This window comes from Euprymna scolopes, chromosome 15, assembly GCF_053919585.1.
Source record: "Euprymna scolopes isolate OS-2025 chromosome 15, ASM5391958v1, whole genome shotgun sequence".
Classification (NCBI taxonomy): domain Eukaryota; kingdom Metazoa; phylum Mollusca; class Cephalopoda; order Sepiida; family Sepiolidae; genus Euprymna; species Euprymna scolopes.
In genome coordinates, this window is record NC_136496.1 from 101,419,541 (window position 1) to 101,437,453 (window position 17,913).

At 31.9% G+C, this 17,913-nt stretch overlaps 1 protein-coding gene across 1 annotated transcript in view; it reads left to right on the top strand.

The window, feature by feature from the left end:
- The window catches only part of LOC145294045 (ER membrane protein complex subunit 2-like), a 35,520-nt gene extending 21,002 nt beyond the window's left edge, over nt 1-14,518 (top strand). Inside the window, exons 4-10 of the mRNA XM_080141034.1 lie at nt 180-265; nt 4,245-4,302; nt 4,996-5,081; nt 10,430-10,571; nt 11,079-11,189; nt 13,345-13,449; nt 14,199-14,518. Coding sequence (XP_079997160.1) covers nt 180-265; nt 4,245-4,302; nt 4,996-5,081; nt 10,430-10,571; nt 11,079-11,189; nt 13,345-13,449; nt 14,199-14,291 — 681 coding nt within the window. The 3' untranslated portion in view covers nt 14,292-14,518. The remainder of the gene's footprint in view (nt 1-179; nt 266-4,244; nt 4,303-4,995; nt 5,082-10,429; nt 10,572-11,078; nt 11,190-13,344; nt 13,450-14,198) is intronic.
- The last annotated feature ends 3,395 nt before the right edge of the window (nt 14,519-17,913 follow it).

Genomic DNA, 17,913 nt, shown 5'->3' on the forward strand with positions numbered 1-17,913 from the left:
TTGTGCTAGAGGTTGCATCAACTGAAACATTGTAAGAATAACATTCAAGATGAGAATAATAATTCAAAAAAACTGCAAATACAACGTATCAATCCACATTTTATAAATCCCGAAACATGATTTTATTTTGTGAAAAAATTTTCTTTTAAAATTCTTAATAAAAGATACATTTCTTGTAGGTTTGCATAGAAGAACTTGAAGCTAAATTTCCAAAGAGTCTCCGAGTCACTCGTCTAGAAGGAATGTTCTATGAGTCACAAGATCGGTAAGTGATTCCTCTTTCATTTTTTTGAAGGTTGTGTGCTTTATTGGCGGGATCATTAATTCGACAAATGCAACCCCATGCAGATAGGTAAAAAAAAAAACAACAAAAAAAAAAACAAAATTGGGGCCACCTGCAAGCCATAGGTGGATCCTGCTGACTGAGCAGTCTATGGCCTGGTTGCATTAATTGCCATGTTTCCTCATTCAACACTATCACTGACCTCAACGCTGTGTGCCATGCATTTTTTTCTCATCTCTTCTTATGGCCGTGTTGTCGTGGGGATGTACGCAGGTTCACAAGCATTTAAAAAATACAAAACACAATTCCAAAAGAAAACCGACTGACACATTCCATTTATTTATTGGTTGGGCTCTATGGGTTGATCAATTCATTTCCCAAAGCTCTCCCAACCTGGTCTAAATCAAAACGCGGATTCCATGAGCAGAGCTTCTTTCTTAGAGCTGCACGCCTGTGGAACTCTGTTCCGTCTGCCTGCTTCCCACCGGACTACAACTTGGATGTCTTCAAGTCCAACGTTAACAAATTCCTAATGAACCGCCCCCTTAAGTAAACACTTCATCAAATCTCCACACTAACGTAATGTACTTGCAATAACCCTTATCCTTGAGTGGCTTCCGGGCCTTGATAAGTGGTGATCACTGTGTAAAAAAAAAAAAAAAAAAAAAAAAGTTATGGTCTGCCTTCCGCTGCCCAGCTCACAATTATCTTCAAGTGTGTTACACTGACCACTCCTAACTATTGTCAACTGGACTGTTATAAAGTGTCACTAAACACTAGATTCTGCAAACCACTCCCCACCGTCATAAAACCCTTTGCCAATCCTAAATATATCTCAAATTGTTTTGTTCTCATCTGTCACACGTTAATTAAAATCACATTTTAGCATTTTGTTTGATCACCTGGATAAACTTATTTCCTCTCTTATGTTTTTTTCCTCTTTATCCTCCACTTAGTATCACATACCTCTCATGCTCAACTTGTCATTTCTTACATAAATTACAAAAACAAATGTCATATTACATAGATTATACATTCATATTACAGAAGTTATTGAACAGCACAGATAATGACATTTAACCCCAAAACAAAACCAACAAACCAAAACGCAACCAAATTATTTCCAAACTGGAATCACAAGTGTGCATCTAACCCTCTCACCATTAAAAAGGTATTTAAGTATTCTAAAAAAAAAAAAAAAACAACATTCAGCAAAGCGATTCTTTTGGACAGGTCCCTGCTGACTGACACTTGCTTCTCCTACCAGAGAGAGGAAATTAACTTCACCTCTCCATCGAGGTAGAAGAAAAAAAAAAATGATAGAAATTTTAACCACCTCCCACAAAAGGACTTTTAATCACCTTATGTATAAATAGGCATTCCACCATTTTACTTTTTAAGAACAAAGAAGATTAATATTGCTGGATATTAATTGCAAGTTGAGAAATAATTAGTTTGTGAGTAATAAGTGTAAGACAACAAAAATAAATAAGAATTTGTGATAAAATATATTTTGGATGGTAAGATTAGATGTTTTGTTACCTCAGTGATACCTTCGGAGCACTAGTAGGTGCTAGTGTGATTGCAAGAGTGGATGAGGTAAGTTCAGGGAACATCTGCCATTGTGAACCAGTAAAGCATTACTGCTATCAACCAAGGCCAAGTGTTTTCTCAAGCATTTATATGCAGTATGATAATGTTCGGAAGTGAAACCTGATCAGTGAGGATAGAGGAATTTTTTTTTTATGGAAACTGCTTAAGACAAGGCATGAAGCCACTTGATGTAAGGATCTAATAAAAACAAAAGCTTATTATTGCCTATTGGCGAAGGCAGGAAATGCCTATTGACTTTAGTCTTGAAAAGACTAGGGTTGTAGATAGAAGGAAAACTCAGCAGAAAGAGTTTCACAACCTTACAGTTTTTGGAAAGAAGTTACTGGTATAAGAAGCTGTATTACAATGAGGTGCATAGAAAGAACTGATATGAGATTGATGCAATAGATGTGCAGTGTGAGTTTTAAAGACAAGCTTAGATCTGATGACTTCAGAGGAAAATTAAATCTAGACTTGTATAAGATTAGCAATACACATGGTCCGATAAAATGCTTTGGATAATCAGATTTCAAGGGGTTTCTACTAAAATAGTTATATTTTAAAAACCAAAGCACTTTAAGTCTTCAAAATGCCACCGTTTTGTTCAGAAATGAATATAGTTTCAAATGAATTAGTAAATAATAACATACATTATATATTTTTAGAGTTTTAAGCAAATAAAGTGATAAAAATGTGAACATCATAAAACAGCATTTTCGGTAAGTTTTGTAATGACCCTCTCTGATTTGTAAACACTCATACCGTGTTTCTGTTAAGAATTTTTTAATGAAATTTGGAAATTAGCCAAAACAGATGTCATTTTTAATAATTTCGAGTATTCGAAATTCATTTGACCACTCGTTTTTTTGTTGTGTTAAAAAAATGATTTCAAAATGATGAGTATTGAAAGCTTTGAAAAAAAATTTTCTTTGGACACTCACTATTAAATAAAACAATCTTTTTACTATGTTTATTCGTTAAAAAGATGATTGGACAGTGTTTTCTCTAGTGGTACGTAGCAATTTAAAAACATAATATCTGAAAAAATCGCTATGAATGTGAATCAAGACTTCTGTAGTATTAGCAATAGTAGTAGCAGCAGCGATAAGCATGGCGTAAACAGACGTTTTGTTTTTGTTCATTTTTATTTCAGATCGATTTAAAAAAAAAAATTTTCTTTTTTTTTTTTTTAATTGAAAATCTGGTTATAAAAAAAATTCTTACATGTTTAGTTAGAGCTGTTTTGTTATCAAACATACAAATATTTTTAAAAATTGGGTAGTAGTAAATTTTAAAATATTCAAACAAGTGAAGATGTGAAATACGATTGTTCTGGTTCACATGTACGAATGGTTAATACACTTCTAATTTTCGTCCTTTAAAAAAATGTTTTCAGGAAAAAACAGGAGGGGGGTAACTGCCCTAAAATGCTCGAATGATTCAAAATGCGAAATCATTTTACATTAAATTCTAAAATAATTTTTTTTATCTTTTATTAAAGTTTTTCAAGTTGTTCACATGCAATTGTCTATAAAGGTAGAATCACATATTTTGGAGAGGTGGTCAGATGGGGAGGGGTAACAGAAGGTATTAATCTACAATAATACTGAAGAAATATTGCAATATATTCATTTTTAACCAATCTTAGATTTCGATTTCAGTTTTTGGCACATAAAATGCATTACAATTCAACTTTGAGTTTTCTAACTTTTCTTTTAATGGGGACATGGCATTTTTAAGTAATCGCAGCATGTTTATGTGCATTTACTGCAGATTATTTGGAAACCATTCGTTTCTGGATATTTTCAGTAGCATATTCAAATTTCTTGCACAAAAATACACTTATGTGGTAAATTTCATTGCTTAGTCTTGTGTTTTAACAAAGATATAGCATTTTTACTGAAAATGTAGTTAAAAAAAATGTGACAAAATGCATATGGTCTTTTAAGAGGGGAAAATATCCAAACGTGCAAGGCATAAAAATAGTCATAACTTCCTTAATTTTAATTGGAGTTTAAAAAATTTAAAAATATTCTTTCTTAGCTTACCAATATTGAAATATTTTAAGCCATTTAAATTTTTTCATGTGTATTGCTAATAAGATGTGTGCAAAACAGATGACTTCAACGGTATAGGCACATTAAAAAAAAAATGGATAAAAGGTCTTGGGTTAGTAAATGCATAACAGTTTAGGTGGCAGAGAAAGGCTAAGCAAAACATGAGAGCAAGTTAAAATTACTTAAGATGAATAAATAAAGACCTGGCCAGAGATAGGTTGGTTTGCAACTGGACCTTGGTATTTTCCTTTCACCTACCATTTAAATGCCATTTATCTGCTTTTAAATGTACTTTTTTTTATCTTAAACAGATACGACAAGGCACAGCAACTGTACGAACACATCTTATCTGAAGATGAAACTAATATGGTTAGTAATGGAGAACTTGACAAACTTTATTTACACAACTTGAAATAATTTGAATGTGTTCAAGTTGAATGTTTTATTTAAAATCCATTACATGGCATAAAGATCTATTTTGAAATTAGTTAGTAAATCAAAATATTAACTAGATTTTGTAAAAGAAACTATTACTTATTATTTAAATATATTATTGTTTAAAATATATATTAATTATTATATAAATTTAAATGCGAACATTTGAAAACCTGAAAATCTTATGAAATGATAAAAGCATTTTTTTTTGTTAAAGTCCGCATTTTTGCCAATAACCTGGCTTTATCAAAGAGAGGATTAGTCTGATTTAGTTTTTTTTTTTTCTACATAATGTTGTCATTAAGAGGTCGAAGCCTCTCAAAGAGAAAGACATCTTGTGTCAGTGCTGTTTCAAATCCGTGTGTGTAATTGCTTGGTTTAAGTGCAAAATTTAAGAAATTTTCATAACATTTTCAGGTTTTCAAATGTTCTCATTTAAATTTATATAAAAAAGAAATGTTTTCTAAAATGTGTAACTCTCCATTTCTACTATAATTGTTTAAAATCTATTAATTATTGTTTAAAATATATAACCAAACATGCAAGTTCACACAGACATTCACCAAAAAAAGCTTCTGTAATTATTTTTATATAAAAATGAATGCATGTATTGCTTTTTCTTTTTAGTTTGCTCGCAAACGACAAGTGGCCATTTTGAAAGCCCAAGGCAAGATTCCAGAAGCCATAGCCAAACTGAATGATTATTTAAAAGAGTAAGTAGATGTTAAAAACACAATTTTACTTGCACCAAGTAACATTAAATTAAAAATTGCATAAACTTCATAAACCACATAAAATTAGTTTTGTTTTCTCTTTATAAAATATTCAAAATATAATTTAATAATTAGATGCTTCTTGGCATAATCTGGTCCATCTTATTTATTTATTTTTTTCATCCCAAAAAAAGGCACAGTGTTACTTGGATGTAGGGGCCTACTATCTGGGATATAATCTGCAGAGGTACTATGTAGGGAGTTGAGCAGTAAGATGTCTGTTTACATTACACTTGAACTTCTGTATCTCAGTACAGTCAGGGAAGCAGCGACCCGGAAGGGAATTCCAATGTCTAGCACTCTGGGAAAAGAAACTATTAGAGTAGGCGGCCTTCTAGCATCTAGGGATCTACTGTATAATGGTGGTGGTGGTGGGGGGGGGTATTTATGTTGAGGGGGTAGGAGGGCTTGTAGTTCATCAGAGCACCTACTATTAATACTGTTAAACGGGCAGAGGGATAGACCATTTCGTTGATGGGATAAAGGTTGAAATCTAGCTGACAGTGCAGGGCCTACTAGGTTGGCGACTCTCTTTTGAACCCTGTTTAAGAGTGAGAGACTAATGGTAGATGCACCAACCCAAATGCGGCAACAATACTCCATACATGGGCGAATGGTGGGCTTGTAGAGGTACAGGATACTCTCAGGCGTAAGTAACTTTCTATCACGATAGAAAGAGAGCATCTTCTTTGCAGCAGCCTTGGCAATGCCCTCAATGTGTCTGTTCCAATTCATGTTCCCTGTGAATGTTAAGCCGAGGAGTTTAAATAGAGTACTTTCAGGTGATGTACTATTAGTTTTACCTATCAGTGGTTAAGGTTCCTTGTAATTATTAAAGAAAATTAGGTTGAGTAATTATTCAAAAATGATCAATGGATGAAGTATAATCCTTAACACATTTGTTTAACAACTTACAGATTAAATAGTAATGTAGAAGTCGTTGGGTGCTTAATGATTTAAAGTTTGTGATTGAAGACCTTTTTGTTTACCTCTTAAACTGTCATGGCCGACATACTTTTCTCAATTTTCTCTTCAGTCCATGGGAATTAACTCTATTATTTCTGTTTTGTTAGGTTGTTTATTAAAGATTTTCATATTTTATAAATTAAAAAAAAAAACTGTAAATAATGACCATTTTTGTTGTTTTATAAGCAAAGAAACCAAAGTAATAATTAGACTTTCATCTAGTAGAAAATCCATGACCCAAAAGGGAAGGGTCATATGTTGATTAGATAAACTGTTTTTCCCTCTACATTCCTCTCTCGCTCTCTGAGTTAATTACATCATCGTTTTGTGACTTCATTCATTGTGCACAGTCATTCAACATCCCTGTTTTAATGGATGATACCATCCTTTAGTGACATCAGTAAGTGTGCATAGGACAATCAAGATAACAAATAAGCAAAATTCACAGTTTTACTTTTGCTAGAGTCTTTAGGTGTAGGCAGAGTGCTTAATATATATATATATATATATATATATATATATATATATATATATATCTTTTATTAGGGGTAAACAGTTACATATGGTCACTACAAATAGCCATCTGTTTCAGTCAAATAGACTTCATCAGGCGACCTGAAACCTCACGACGCAAAAGAAAAAAAAAGGGGGGGTGCGTCGTGAGGTTCCAGGTCGCCTGATGAAGTCTCTTTGACTGAAACAGATGGCTATTTGTAGCGACCATATGTAACTGTTTACCCCTAATAAAAGAAATATTCCGCTCTTTTTATTGAGCACTATTTAACAACCTTGTTGTCTTCATTAGTTTTGACTTTTGAACACATCTGAATATATATATATAATAAATAATCATGGCCACTTTCCATACAAATAACAGCTCATGGATTGTGTATGCTTTGATTTAATGGGTGATATTATCTTTTTTCACAAAGGAGTCACCACAATCAAATTGTTGTCAGCTAGAAAACAGGCATCTACTTTAGGTTTAGGCACAGCTAAAGAGTGCGGGAAATTATTGATAGTGTTTTCAGCTTGACAAGTGTTATGTTGGAAGCAATGAAAAAAGTGATTTCTGTGCGCAATGGCAGCAACACATTCTGGAGAGAATCATGGCTGGCTGTTTTTGCTGGAAAATTTTGGAGGGTATAAAGCCGTCTATACCTACAATTAACCATTCCCTCAGGTCTGATACTATACCATATTTTTAAACATGGAACACAGAGGTAGATCTGTAATAAATGTACAAAAACTATCCCAGTTAGCCATAGAGTATTGATATACAGTACGATAGAGAGGTACGTTTGAGGACCTATCACATTTTGTTTATATCTTAACTGATACAACCGAGTGGTCAGATCCAAGTGGTGATAGAACGGAACAGGGCAAGTTGTGAGGAAAAGGTCTAGGAGACTTGCATACTGTCAGTATCAGGCACATGGGTGTGTTCTGGAACAATCTGAGTGACGTCATAAGCAATAGAGAAATCATGACAGAACCTTGCCTCATTATCTGCCTTATTTGAGTGGGTTAACCATTCCACATTGTGAACATTGAAGTCACCACAGACGTGAATGTTGGCCGAAGGATGAGCAGACAGGATGTAGTCAATTTTATCAGATATGCTCTTAAAGATGGAAATTCTGCTGTTTTGGGGGCGATAGAGAGCAAATATAAATGCTGTAGTAAGCAAGTGCAACCTGGAATCTCATATAGGGTAAATTAGGGTCCTCTCTGGAGATGTCTTTACCAAACGGAAACCCATCTGTAATATAGGCACATATTCCATGCCCATGGCGATCTTGGGGGTCAGATTTCGATGTTAAGTTAGAGATTTGTTACGTTTGCATTTATGACATTATAAGATATCGCTTTCAATGACTTCAACCTGTTTTAGTAGATGACATTATATAGGATTTTCTGAATATCTTGCTCAAGTTTAAGTGAACAACATTCTTTGTGACATCATCCAGTGTGCACAGATAAACATACAAGATAGCAAGATCCAGTTTTTAATAGTATGTAGATAGATTGGCAAGAAAAAGATATTGGATTAGATCCTGATGTTTTATTTACTTTTTTTTTTTACCCTAAACAAGACATATTACTATGTGAATCATAAGGGGCTATTATTTGGGATAATATCTAACAGGAGACTGGGGAGTTAAACAGCAAGGTGTCTGTTCACATTACATTTGAACTACTGCAATTTTCAAATCTCAGATTAAAAAATAAAAACACTTGTGTTTTTCACTAAATCTTTAAATATTAAATAAATTCCTACTTAAGAACAAATCTAAAAAAACAAAATTAGAATATTTACAAAGGAAAAATCTTTATATTTATTAACAAATAAGATATTTATTTGTTAATGTAAAATGATTTTTCAAGATTTCTGTTAGACAATTTTCTTAGCTTAGTATTTCGTCTCAAATGTTAATTCTTTATAGAATGACTGGAGAGAAAAATACCGTTTTTTTTTTTATATTTATTAATTTATTTGGAAATCTAAAAAAAAAAAAAGTCTATATTTTTTTCATGTCCCCCTAGTTAAGGCCTTTTTTTTTTTTTTTTTGCTTTTTTTTTTTTTAAAATAAATTGACATTATAAATTAACCTTCTCTCTGTACTTTACAAGGTAAAAACGATGTTAAAAAGGTTTGGTGCTTATATAGTACTAGTCACATATTTTGCTATCCACTATTCAATTATTATTTATTGAGATTGTCGGACTGACTTCCTCATCTTCGTTGTTATAGTCACAACGTTTCGGCCGTTTTGCTCTCCAGCATTCATCAGGTGTTTTGTATCGAACTGGGGAACCGTTTGTTAGGAGTCTCGAACCCAACCCTTTATTATTATTATTATTACGAGGGTACCGTGTTTGGACTCCAGCTAGGCTCTGGGACATAGTTGCTGATTGTTTTGAATGTTACTTTTCACTGCCTTCATTCAGGATTGAACTCAGCACCTTTGAGTAACTAAACTTTGATACAACATCTAGGACCACTCGGCCATATGTCACTAAAACAATTCTTAGTTGGTTTTTGTTAATGTTAAACCTATGTTGTTATTCAAGGTTTTCTCTCTCTATCAGAGGTGTCCAAATTGCATTCAGCTCTACGCTTGGTTTGCTCAGTAGGTTGTTATGTCCGAGCATGTGACCTGTTTCTTTAAGTTTTCTTACTTTCCAGTGGGTCTCTCTGTTTATTATTTTTACTTCATTCCATAGGCGATGGTCCACCCTCTCCATCCAGACATGGTTGGCTATACCCGATTTTTCCGTCTCCCTTTTAGTTACCGCTTTTCGGTGTTCTTCCACCCTTACTTTGAGGGGTCGGCATTGTAAACCTTTCTGCAACTGCATGGGATGGAGTATATGCAGTTCTTGATTATGTTCTCCTCCATGCAGGGCTTCACTTGTACCAGGTGTCATCTGAGTGTTGACTCGCTCTTGAATACTGTCCTGATGTTGTAGGGGGGGGGGGGGCACATATTTTCTGAATCTTTTCGGAGATGCCTCGTATGTATGGTAGGCAGACCGTTGGTGGTTTTTGGGTTTCATTCTCCTCTCTTATACTATTAACACGTCTGGTGGATAGTATGCTATCAGGGTAGTTGTTACAACGGAGAGTATTCTTCAACCTGACCATTTCTTGGTGGTATATAATGGTGTCGCTACTTACTTATTAAGTTTATATTGAAAAATAAATCCCCAGCTAAAAAAAAATAAGTAACCTTTTTATTTGAAAACTTGGTGCTCAATCGATAATAGAGATTTGTGTAAAGTAAATATTAATAAGAAAAATTGTTGGGGGAGAAGGGCCAAATGTTTCCCTTCTTTTCTATAAAATTGTCCAGAATTTAACCAAATTAAAAAAGAAAAATCTTTATGAAAAATGTACCTGTCACCAAACGAAAACGTCATATTCCAAAATCACTTTAATAAATAAACAAAAATTTTAACTTCTCAAAAGTTTATTTTGATCAGATACATTGTTTTTTGTTTTTTTTATAAAGGGAGACAACTCCAATCAAACTATCAATCAAAATCACCTTTTTAATGGATACAATTTATTATTGAAATTGATAAAATTTATAAAATTATTTTTTATTTATAAAAAAACCTACTTGATCAATTCATGTGACTTTTAAAAACGTGAAATTTTTGTTTCATGATAGTATCCATCATGAAACAAAAAATTTCAATTATGTTGTACGTATCGTACAACATAATTTTTTTTTTTTTTTTTTGTATTCTTTTTTTAATTAGGTTGAATTCTGGATAAGCACCACATATTCTGTATTAACTTTTTTTTTTTCCAGATTTATGACTGATTTTGAAGCCTGGATGGAACAGTGTGATTTGTATATAGCTGAAATGGATTATGCAAAGGCTTCATTTTGCATGGAAGAGTTAATTCTTTCTAATCCACACAACCATCTTTATCATCTCAAATATGCAGAAGTAAGTTGATTCGAGGAAAATATAAACTTTTGCTTTTAAGAGAAAATTGAAATTCAAAGAATCTCAATGTATAATAACTATAGATCAAATTTGATGTAAATCTGAAATATTTGAAACTTTGTGAGAAATTATGTACCTCTTTAAACAATCTTTTAAAATACTCCAAAGAAACTAAAATTTAGGGAATATTTATTCATATTTAATAAACAGTGTTCAGTTTGTTTCTGTTTAATAAAATGTAATCAAATATGGTAAATAGCATCAACTCTAGATGGATGCTAATTTGGCCATGACCAACTAAAGAGAAACAATGCTGGTACAAATTTATAATCTGGGATTATCAATTTGTACCAGCATTGTTTCTCTTTAAAATTACAATCCAAGGGGAGATAACTTATATTAAAAGCAATCTTTTTTATGTGTAATTTTGTCATTTTAATGTATTGAAATGCTTATCTTAACTTGGATTTAATTTCTATTGACCATAACACTCCTTTTCTTTGTCAGATTAAATACACCCAAGGGGGACCTGAGAATTTAGAAATTGCTAGAGCTTATTTCAGTGAAGCTGCTAAACTGAATCCTCGCAACCTCCGCAGTTTATTTGGTTTATTAATGGTCAGTATGACTTTTTTTTTTTTTTTTATTTGTTTATTTTTCAAAAATAGTATCAATTCTAGATGAACGCTAATTTGGCCATAATCGGTATTTTTTTTTTTTATATTTAACATGGATTTTATTTTCGTGACGTGTATACAATAGGTGATAGATCGAAAAATCTGAAATTAATTCCTTTGATGTTTATTCACAATCACCTCAGCATGAGAAATGTATCTTCTTGCTTTGTTGAATATACCGATTTTGAAGTTTTCCAATAATTTTGAAAGATCAGATTACGAACATGTATACAGACATGACAGAAAAAATAGACACTCATAGAAACGGTTAGTTTCAATAAACATATAATTTATATAACAAAATCAAAAATAAATGGTCACAAATTTAATAACTAATACTTGGTTGACATCCCCTTTGCTATTTTCAATGCTAGGACCCTACTAGGCATGGCATTAATCAGTTGACGAATTTCATCTTGAGGAATTTCTTGTCATGTCTGACACAATAATGCTAAAAGTTCAAGCAGAAGATGGCTTCCTTTTCTTTTTGAAGAAGTTGTGGTCTAATATGCCTCAAAGGTTTTCAATTGGGTTCATATCCGGGACTACCTGACTATGGAAGTTTATTAATCTCATTTTGGCTAAACCAATGTTGTGTCATCCTATCAGAGTTACAAGGAGCTCCGTCTAACAGAAATAGGGAGTTAACTTGGTTCATTTTACCACTAAGAATATTGGTAGGAGTCTTTCATGTAATATTAAAATATATTTAGCACAATTGAGGTTTCCTTTTCACTTCACCAGGTCTGAGCAACCATCACTCCAAATTGCACCCCATACTATAACTGATAAACTCCCATGTTGGCTGCAATCTTTTTAAGTCGTCTTGCTGGAGGAGCCTCCATACCCATACCCTTCCTCTGTTAGGAAATAATGCAAATCGTGACTCAGAAAATGATATTGGTTCAAAAAGTCATAAGTTTCTCCACTATCTCACAAGCCCAACCTTTTCTGCGCTTGATATTGGTAGAACGAAAAAGAAGTTTCCTGCTCGCAGCTCTACCATAGTAGTCCAGCTTGTGAAGATACCTGACAGCTGTTATGGGACTCACAGCTTGTGTTGCAATGTCAGACTTTGCACCAAGGATCCTCTTTCACGTTTCTTTTCACAAGACACTAGGTTCTTTCAGAGGGCTCGGGACGACCTGAATGAGGTTTTTGTGCACTCTTTGTCCACTCTTGTGAATTGTACGATCACTTTATTAACTGCAGAAAGGTGTATTGAAAGATTTCCTGTGGTTTTGCATTGACTAAAACCACCTTCATGTTGACCCATTTGTCCTCACAGAAATTCTGATAAGTCTGATGCTCTTTTGGTTCGTGGCATGCTTCAATGTTGTTTGATGCAGTTTTAATGAAATACTTTTAAGTTATTTCAGCACTATTTTAAATATAAATAAGCATATATTAATCTTAGGAAAAATATTTATCTTAGTGTTTATTTTTTTCTGTCTGTTGTCTGCGAATTTAGTAAAGAGATTAGACAATTGTAAAACCACCAGAATTATGTATGCCGCTGACAGATTGAATTTTTCAGCCATAAAAATTTGTCTAGCACTTATGCATAAGAAAATTTAGTACTTATGCAGAGTAAGAACTGTGCAAAATTTTCAAGGAAGTTTATATAAAACGCTGAAAGGTGCCAAAACTGATGAGTCAATGAAACCGTAGTCATCAGCTTTAAGAAAATGTTTATTTACTATCATTGGTTTATTATAAAAAAATAAATATAAGTTGTTTGTTATTGAAAAAAATATTCATGAAACTTTTTTTTTTTTTTTTTTTTTTTTTAATTTTCTTAAATTTCATAAAAATTGTCTAATATTTTCTTGAATTATATTGTGATATCATTCATCTTCCTTAATTTTGGAAATTTTTACTAATTTCGACGGCTTGTAATCAGTGTTTTTACTTAAAATGTATTTGATATTCAAAATGATTTTTAAAAATTATTTAAAAAAAAAAAAAAGTGAAAACTCTTATTATTATGCTGAAAATACATTAACTATGAAAAATTCTTACAGGAATCCCGTTTTTAAGTATGAAATAAATTAAAAATATGTGACAATTTTTGAGAAAATATCTTTTCTTTACAGACTGCAAGTGGTTTAGCTGTTTATCAGGCCAAAAATGCACGGGAACGGCAAGCAAACACAAAATATGCCCTATGGGCAGCGGAGCAGATCACTGAAATATACCAGGTATGGCAATACATAACCGTTGATCCTGTAACAAAGCAAAATGAATACAAAAACATACTTGGCAAAAACATACTTGACATAACCTGTGATCCATCTTTGATTTCATTCAACATTTCATAAACTGTAACATATCTTTTAAGACTCTGCTTATATAATTAAAGATAAGGAATAATGAGATGTAGATTGTGTGTGATATGTTTATGCAGAAGTATTAGATGTTTAGATACTAAGTGTGTTCAATTGGAGAGGTACATGAGGAAATCATATACTGAGACTTATTCTAATATTACAATTATTATATTTTATTTTTATTATTGAATTAAAACTTTTTTATACAACAATAATTAAAACTGTAAGGACGTATAGAAATTTGACATAAGGAAAATATATTTAATCAATAAATATGCATTGATAAAGCTGATATGTTTCTGGATAATGCAAAGAAATTTTAAGACGGAAAAACCAATAAAACGCGTAAATATGAGTTTATTAACATTTCTATGAAAACGGTGCCCATTGTATTTTAAATATAGAACTGACCGAAATGAGATAAATGGATAAGTATACTAATAAATACTCAGAAAGTAATATTGTGCTACATAGTTCAATCCAAATGATAAAATCACATTGTAAGAGACAATCTTTAATTTATTCATTAAGTTTAGTATTTCTTGGCAGACAATGTTTTTCGTTTTTTGCCTTGTTTCTCTCACTCCACCATTTTTTAATTGTTTTCTCTTCCTTTCCAGACTGAATTAGACAAAAAACAATTGACCGAAATGAAAATGATGGAAACTATTGAAAAGTTGTTGTCTTCACTGCAGATTCAGCCTGGAAACTGATTTGGCTGTGAACAGCTTTTTCAGTTGGATGCCTGGGTGTGTCTGTGTGGGACCAGCTTCTGACATGCCAGTCTACACAGCTGGTATCATACCTTGGCAGTGAGAGAGAGAGAAAGAGACTGTTGAACCTGTTGCTGTTGTTTTTAAGTGACCGCCTGTTGCTATTTCAAACAGAACTTGTTTCCTTCCAACTGAATCAGTATTAATAACATTCACGTACTAATTAAGTCTTTTTCTTTTACCCACACTTTTTTTTTTTTAATAGTTTTTATTTAAATATTGTTATACAAATGCACTCGTCAATCTACGAAATATTTGGTTATCATCAGACAAAGACATTGTTTTATTTATTTTATTTGTTCGTCTAATGATATCCACATATTCCATTGGTTGAAATGAATGAATTTGTGAAGTAAGGTATGTTTGTATGAATAAAAATTATTTTAAAAATATATAGAGCTCTAATTATTTAGTGTTATTAAATAGTGTGGTCCATTGGGTTGATTTTACAACTTCTCTTAACCAAATTATACTTGGAATAAATATATGATTAGTTTTATTTTTTGGAAAAAGAATTCCAGAAGAGTGCTCAATTAAAAGGAAAATACAAATTGTAAGAGCGTATTTATATTTTTATATTTTGTGTACAGAAAGTTGTTAGTTGAGACAGATCATTGGTACCGTCGGTTTCAAGCCCGTGAAGAGACGAATATTGGCTGAAGAGAGCTTAATAAGGATACCTTAAACGGGCCTTATTATCGGGCTTGAAACCGACGGTACCAATGATCTGTCTCAACTAACAACTTTCTGTACACAAAATATAAATATATATATTAATCTCGATTAAGTTTATATCCAAAGGGTAAAAAGTCTGGAGAATTTCTGTTATGCTCAACAATAAGCAAAGCTATGTATTCATATTAATAGTTTTATTTATACAAACATCAAAAGCTACACATCCATGAAAATGTTTCGATCATAGTTTTAATAAGCTGAGATCTCATCAGGCTAATAAATCATGGCTTTTTTTTTTTTTTTTTTTTTAAAGGTTTTCTTTAATATTAATAATTAAAAAAGATGCAATTTTATTAGCCTGGGATTCCAGCTTATTAACACTATTATTGAAACATTTTCATGGATGTGTAGCTTTTGGTATGTTTGAATAAATAAAAAAAAAAAAAAAACACCATGTTCTATTGATTCAATTCGCTTAAAAAAAAGCCAGATTGCATATAAATTTTTTTTTTTTTTGACTCCCCTCCTGAGTGCTCGATAATAAATAGCTATTTATTTATATTTTTATTTCTACAAACATATTAAAAGGAAAATTCTTCGATCATAGCTGGAATTTGTTTGATAAAATGGTATCATTTTTAACTATTCATATTAAAAAAAAGTCTTTAAAAATGTGCAATTAAAAAAAAACAGCTATGTTGTATTTGCCTGATAAGATCTCGGCTTCTTAACAGTATGATGGAAATATTTTTATGGATGTGCAACTATTGATGCTTGTATAAATATAACTTGATATATATACGTATTAGAAAGAACAACATAGTGAGGTAGGATAAACTAAGTAAAACGGAAAAAAGTTGACACAAACATGTTTCTATTGATTTGATTATTCAGTTCACTTACAAAACTTTATAACAAAAGTCTGATTTAAATATGAAAACAAAAATTGCTAGTTGAATGGAGGTTAGCTGCCATAACATTCCTCTTTATTTCCTTTTTTTTTTTTTTTTTTTTTTTTTTTTTTAAATTACCCATCCACCTATATGAACCTCTTTTCTTGTACACTCCCACTACTTAAACTTCCACCAATCAATTTTCAGCAAACTCAACATCTACTTACTATGGTTCACTTTTATTCCCATCTTAACGTATTCCTTCACTTTGCCCATCCACCTTGGTAGTTCACCTTTGTCTCACTACAACTTCTAATTTTTTTTGTGTATTCAATCTGACCTCTGTTCAATAAATTTTTATTTTATGACAAAGTTTAATAACTGACATGAAATATTCAAATTTCCGATTTTATTTAGTTTGTTCTTTACCTTTTTTATACAAAAGGAGTCACCACTTATCCTTGAGTGGCCTCCAGGTCTTGATTGACCGGGGGTTAATGAGTGTAGTGAATGGGACAATATCATAGTACTTGTTAGTAGTGAAAATTTGGTAAATTGGATTACTGAAAGGGACGGCTTATCAAGAACTTGTTCACGTTGGACTTGAAGACTACCAAATTGTAGTCAGCTGGAAAGCAGGAAAATGGAAGAGTTCCACAGACGTGCAGTTTTAAGAAAGAAGCTTTGTTCATGGAATCTACATTTAGGTTTAGGCACAGATAAAGAGTGAGGGGAAATTCATAGTGGTTTCAGATGGATGAGTTTTTTTTTCATGAAAGTCATGCAAGGGGTACCATAGATTGGAGCTCAGACAAGCACTTGCCATGAAAATAACGATAAAGCAGTGACAGGCTCACAACATTCTTTGCTTATTAACCTATCTATACCTAAATATTCTGTCGGATATTTATTTAAACAAACTTACACTTACTTATATTTGGCACAGTATTCATATGTATTATAGATTTCCCAGTATTTATTTCTAAAAGTGCTCAATATGTGGGTTGATCGTTAATAATATTAATATTTTCTTTTGAGCGGCTGTGGCCTGATGAGATTTGGAAGTTTGATCATGTTTTAGGATTGTGTAGGCAATCAAAATATTTATTAATATTGTCTTAATACCACTAGCTACCAATATCATCACTAGCTACCAATATCATCACTAGCTACCAATATCATCACTAGCTATCAAACTTGTCATATAGAATTGGTACTGATGAAAATTCTCTAATAATCATTTCAATTTTGTCTGATATGTTTGAATTTCAGATCCATTTTTTTTTTTTTTTTTTTTTTTTTTTTTCAATATATTAAAAGTAAAAGCTTAACACAAGTCCCCACTCAGCCGATATTTGAAAAGTTGAAATATATAAATAACAAAATCTAAGTTGTTTGTGTCTTAGATGATATAGCCAAAATGCCCAAAAAGGTTATATTTTGAAAGAATCTTCCATCTTTCCCTATCATATATATATATATATATATATATATGTGTGTGTGTGTGTGTGAATCTGACTAAGGTTAATAAGTAAAGAAGAGAAAGACTTTCAGAATTAAGCTTATTTCATTTTGATATTTTGTTTCATTTACAAAACTTTGTCAAGAAAAGCATTTGTTGAGCAGATAGTGATGATCTTTGTTGATTTTTCTTATTTCCATTTTTACCTATTCATTCTGTTAGATATTTATCTTTTAAATATACCTGACACACACATTCTTATGAAACTGGTGTGATCTTGCTTCTTTGTCACCATGCGCAATGAATGACTTCAAGACAAAAAGCGACTGATAGAAATAATGGGAGGAGGTGGATGACATAAGTAATTAAAAGAGAGAAGATTTAACAAATGGGTTACTGATCATCTTGTATATATATATAGACATTTGCAAAACTTTCATACAATATTGCAAAATTGTGTACGAAAAAAAAAACGAAGATATTGCGCTGTAAATATAATCATTTTATTTATAAAAAAAAAAAAAATGTTTGC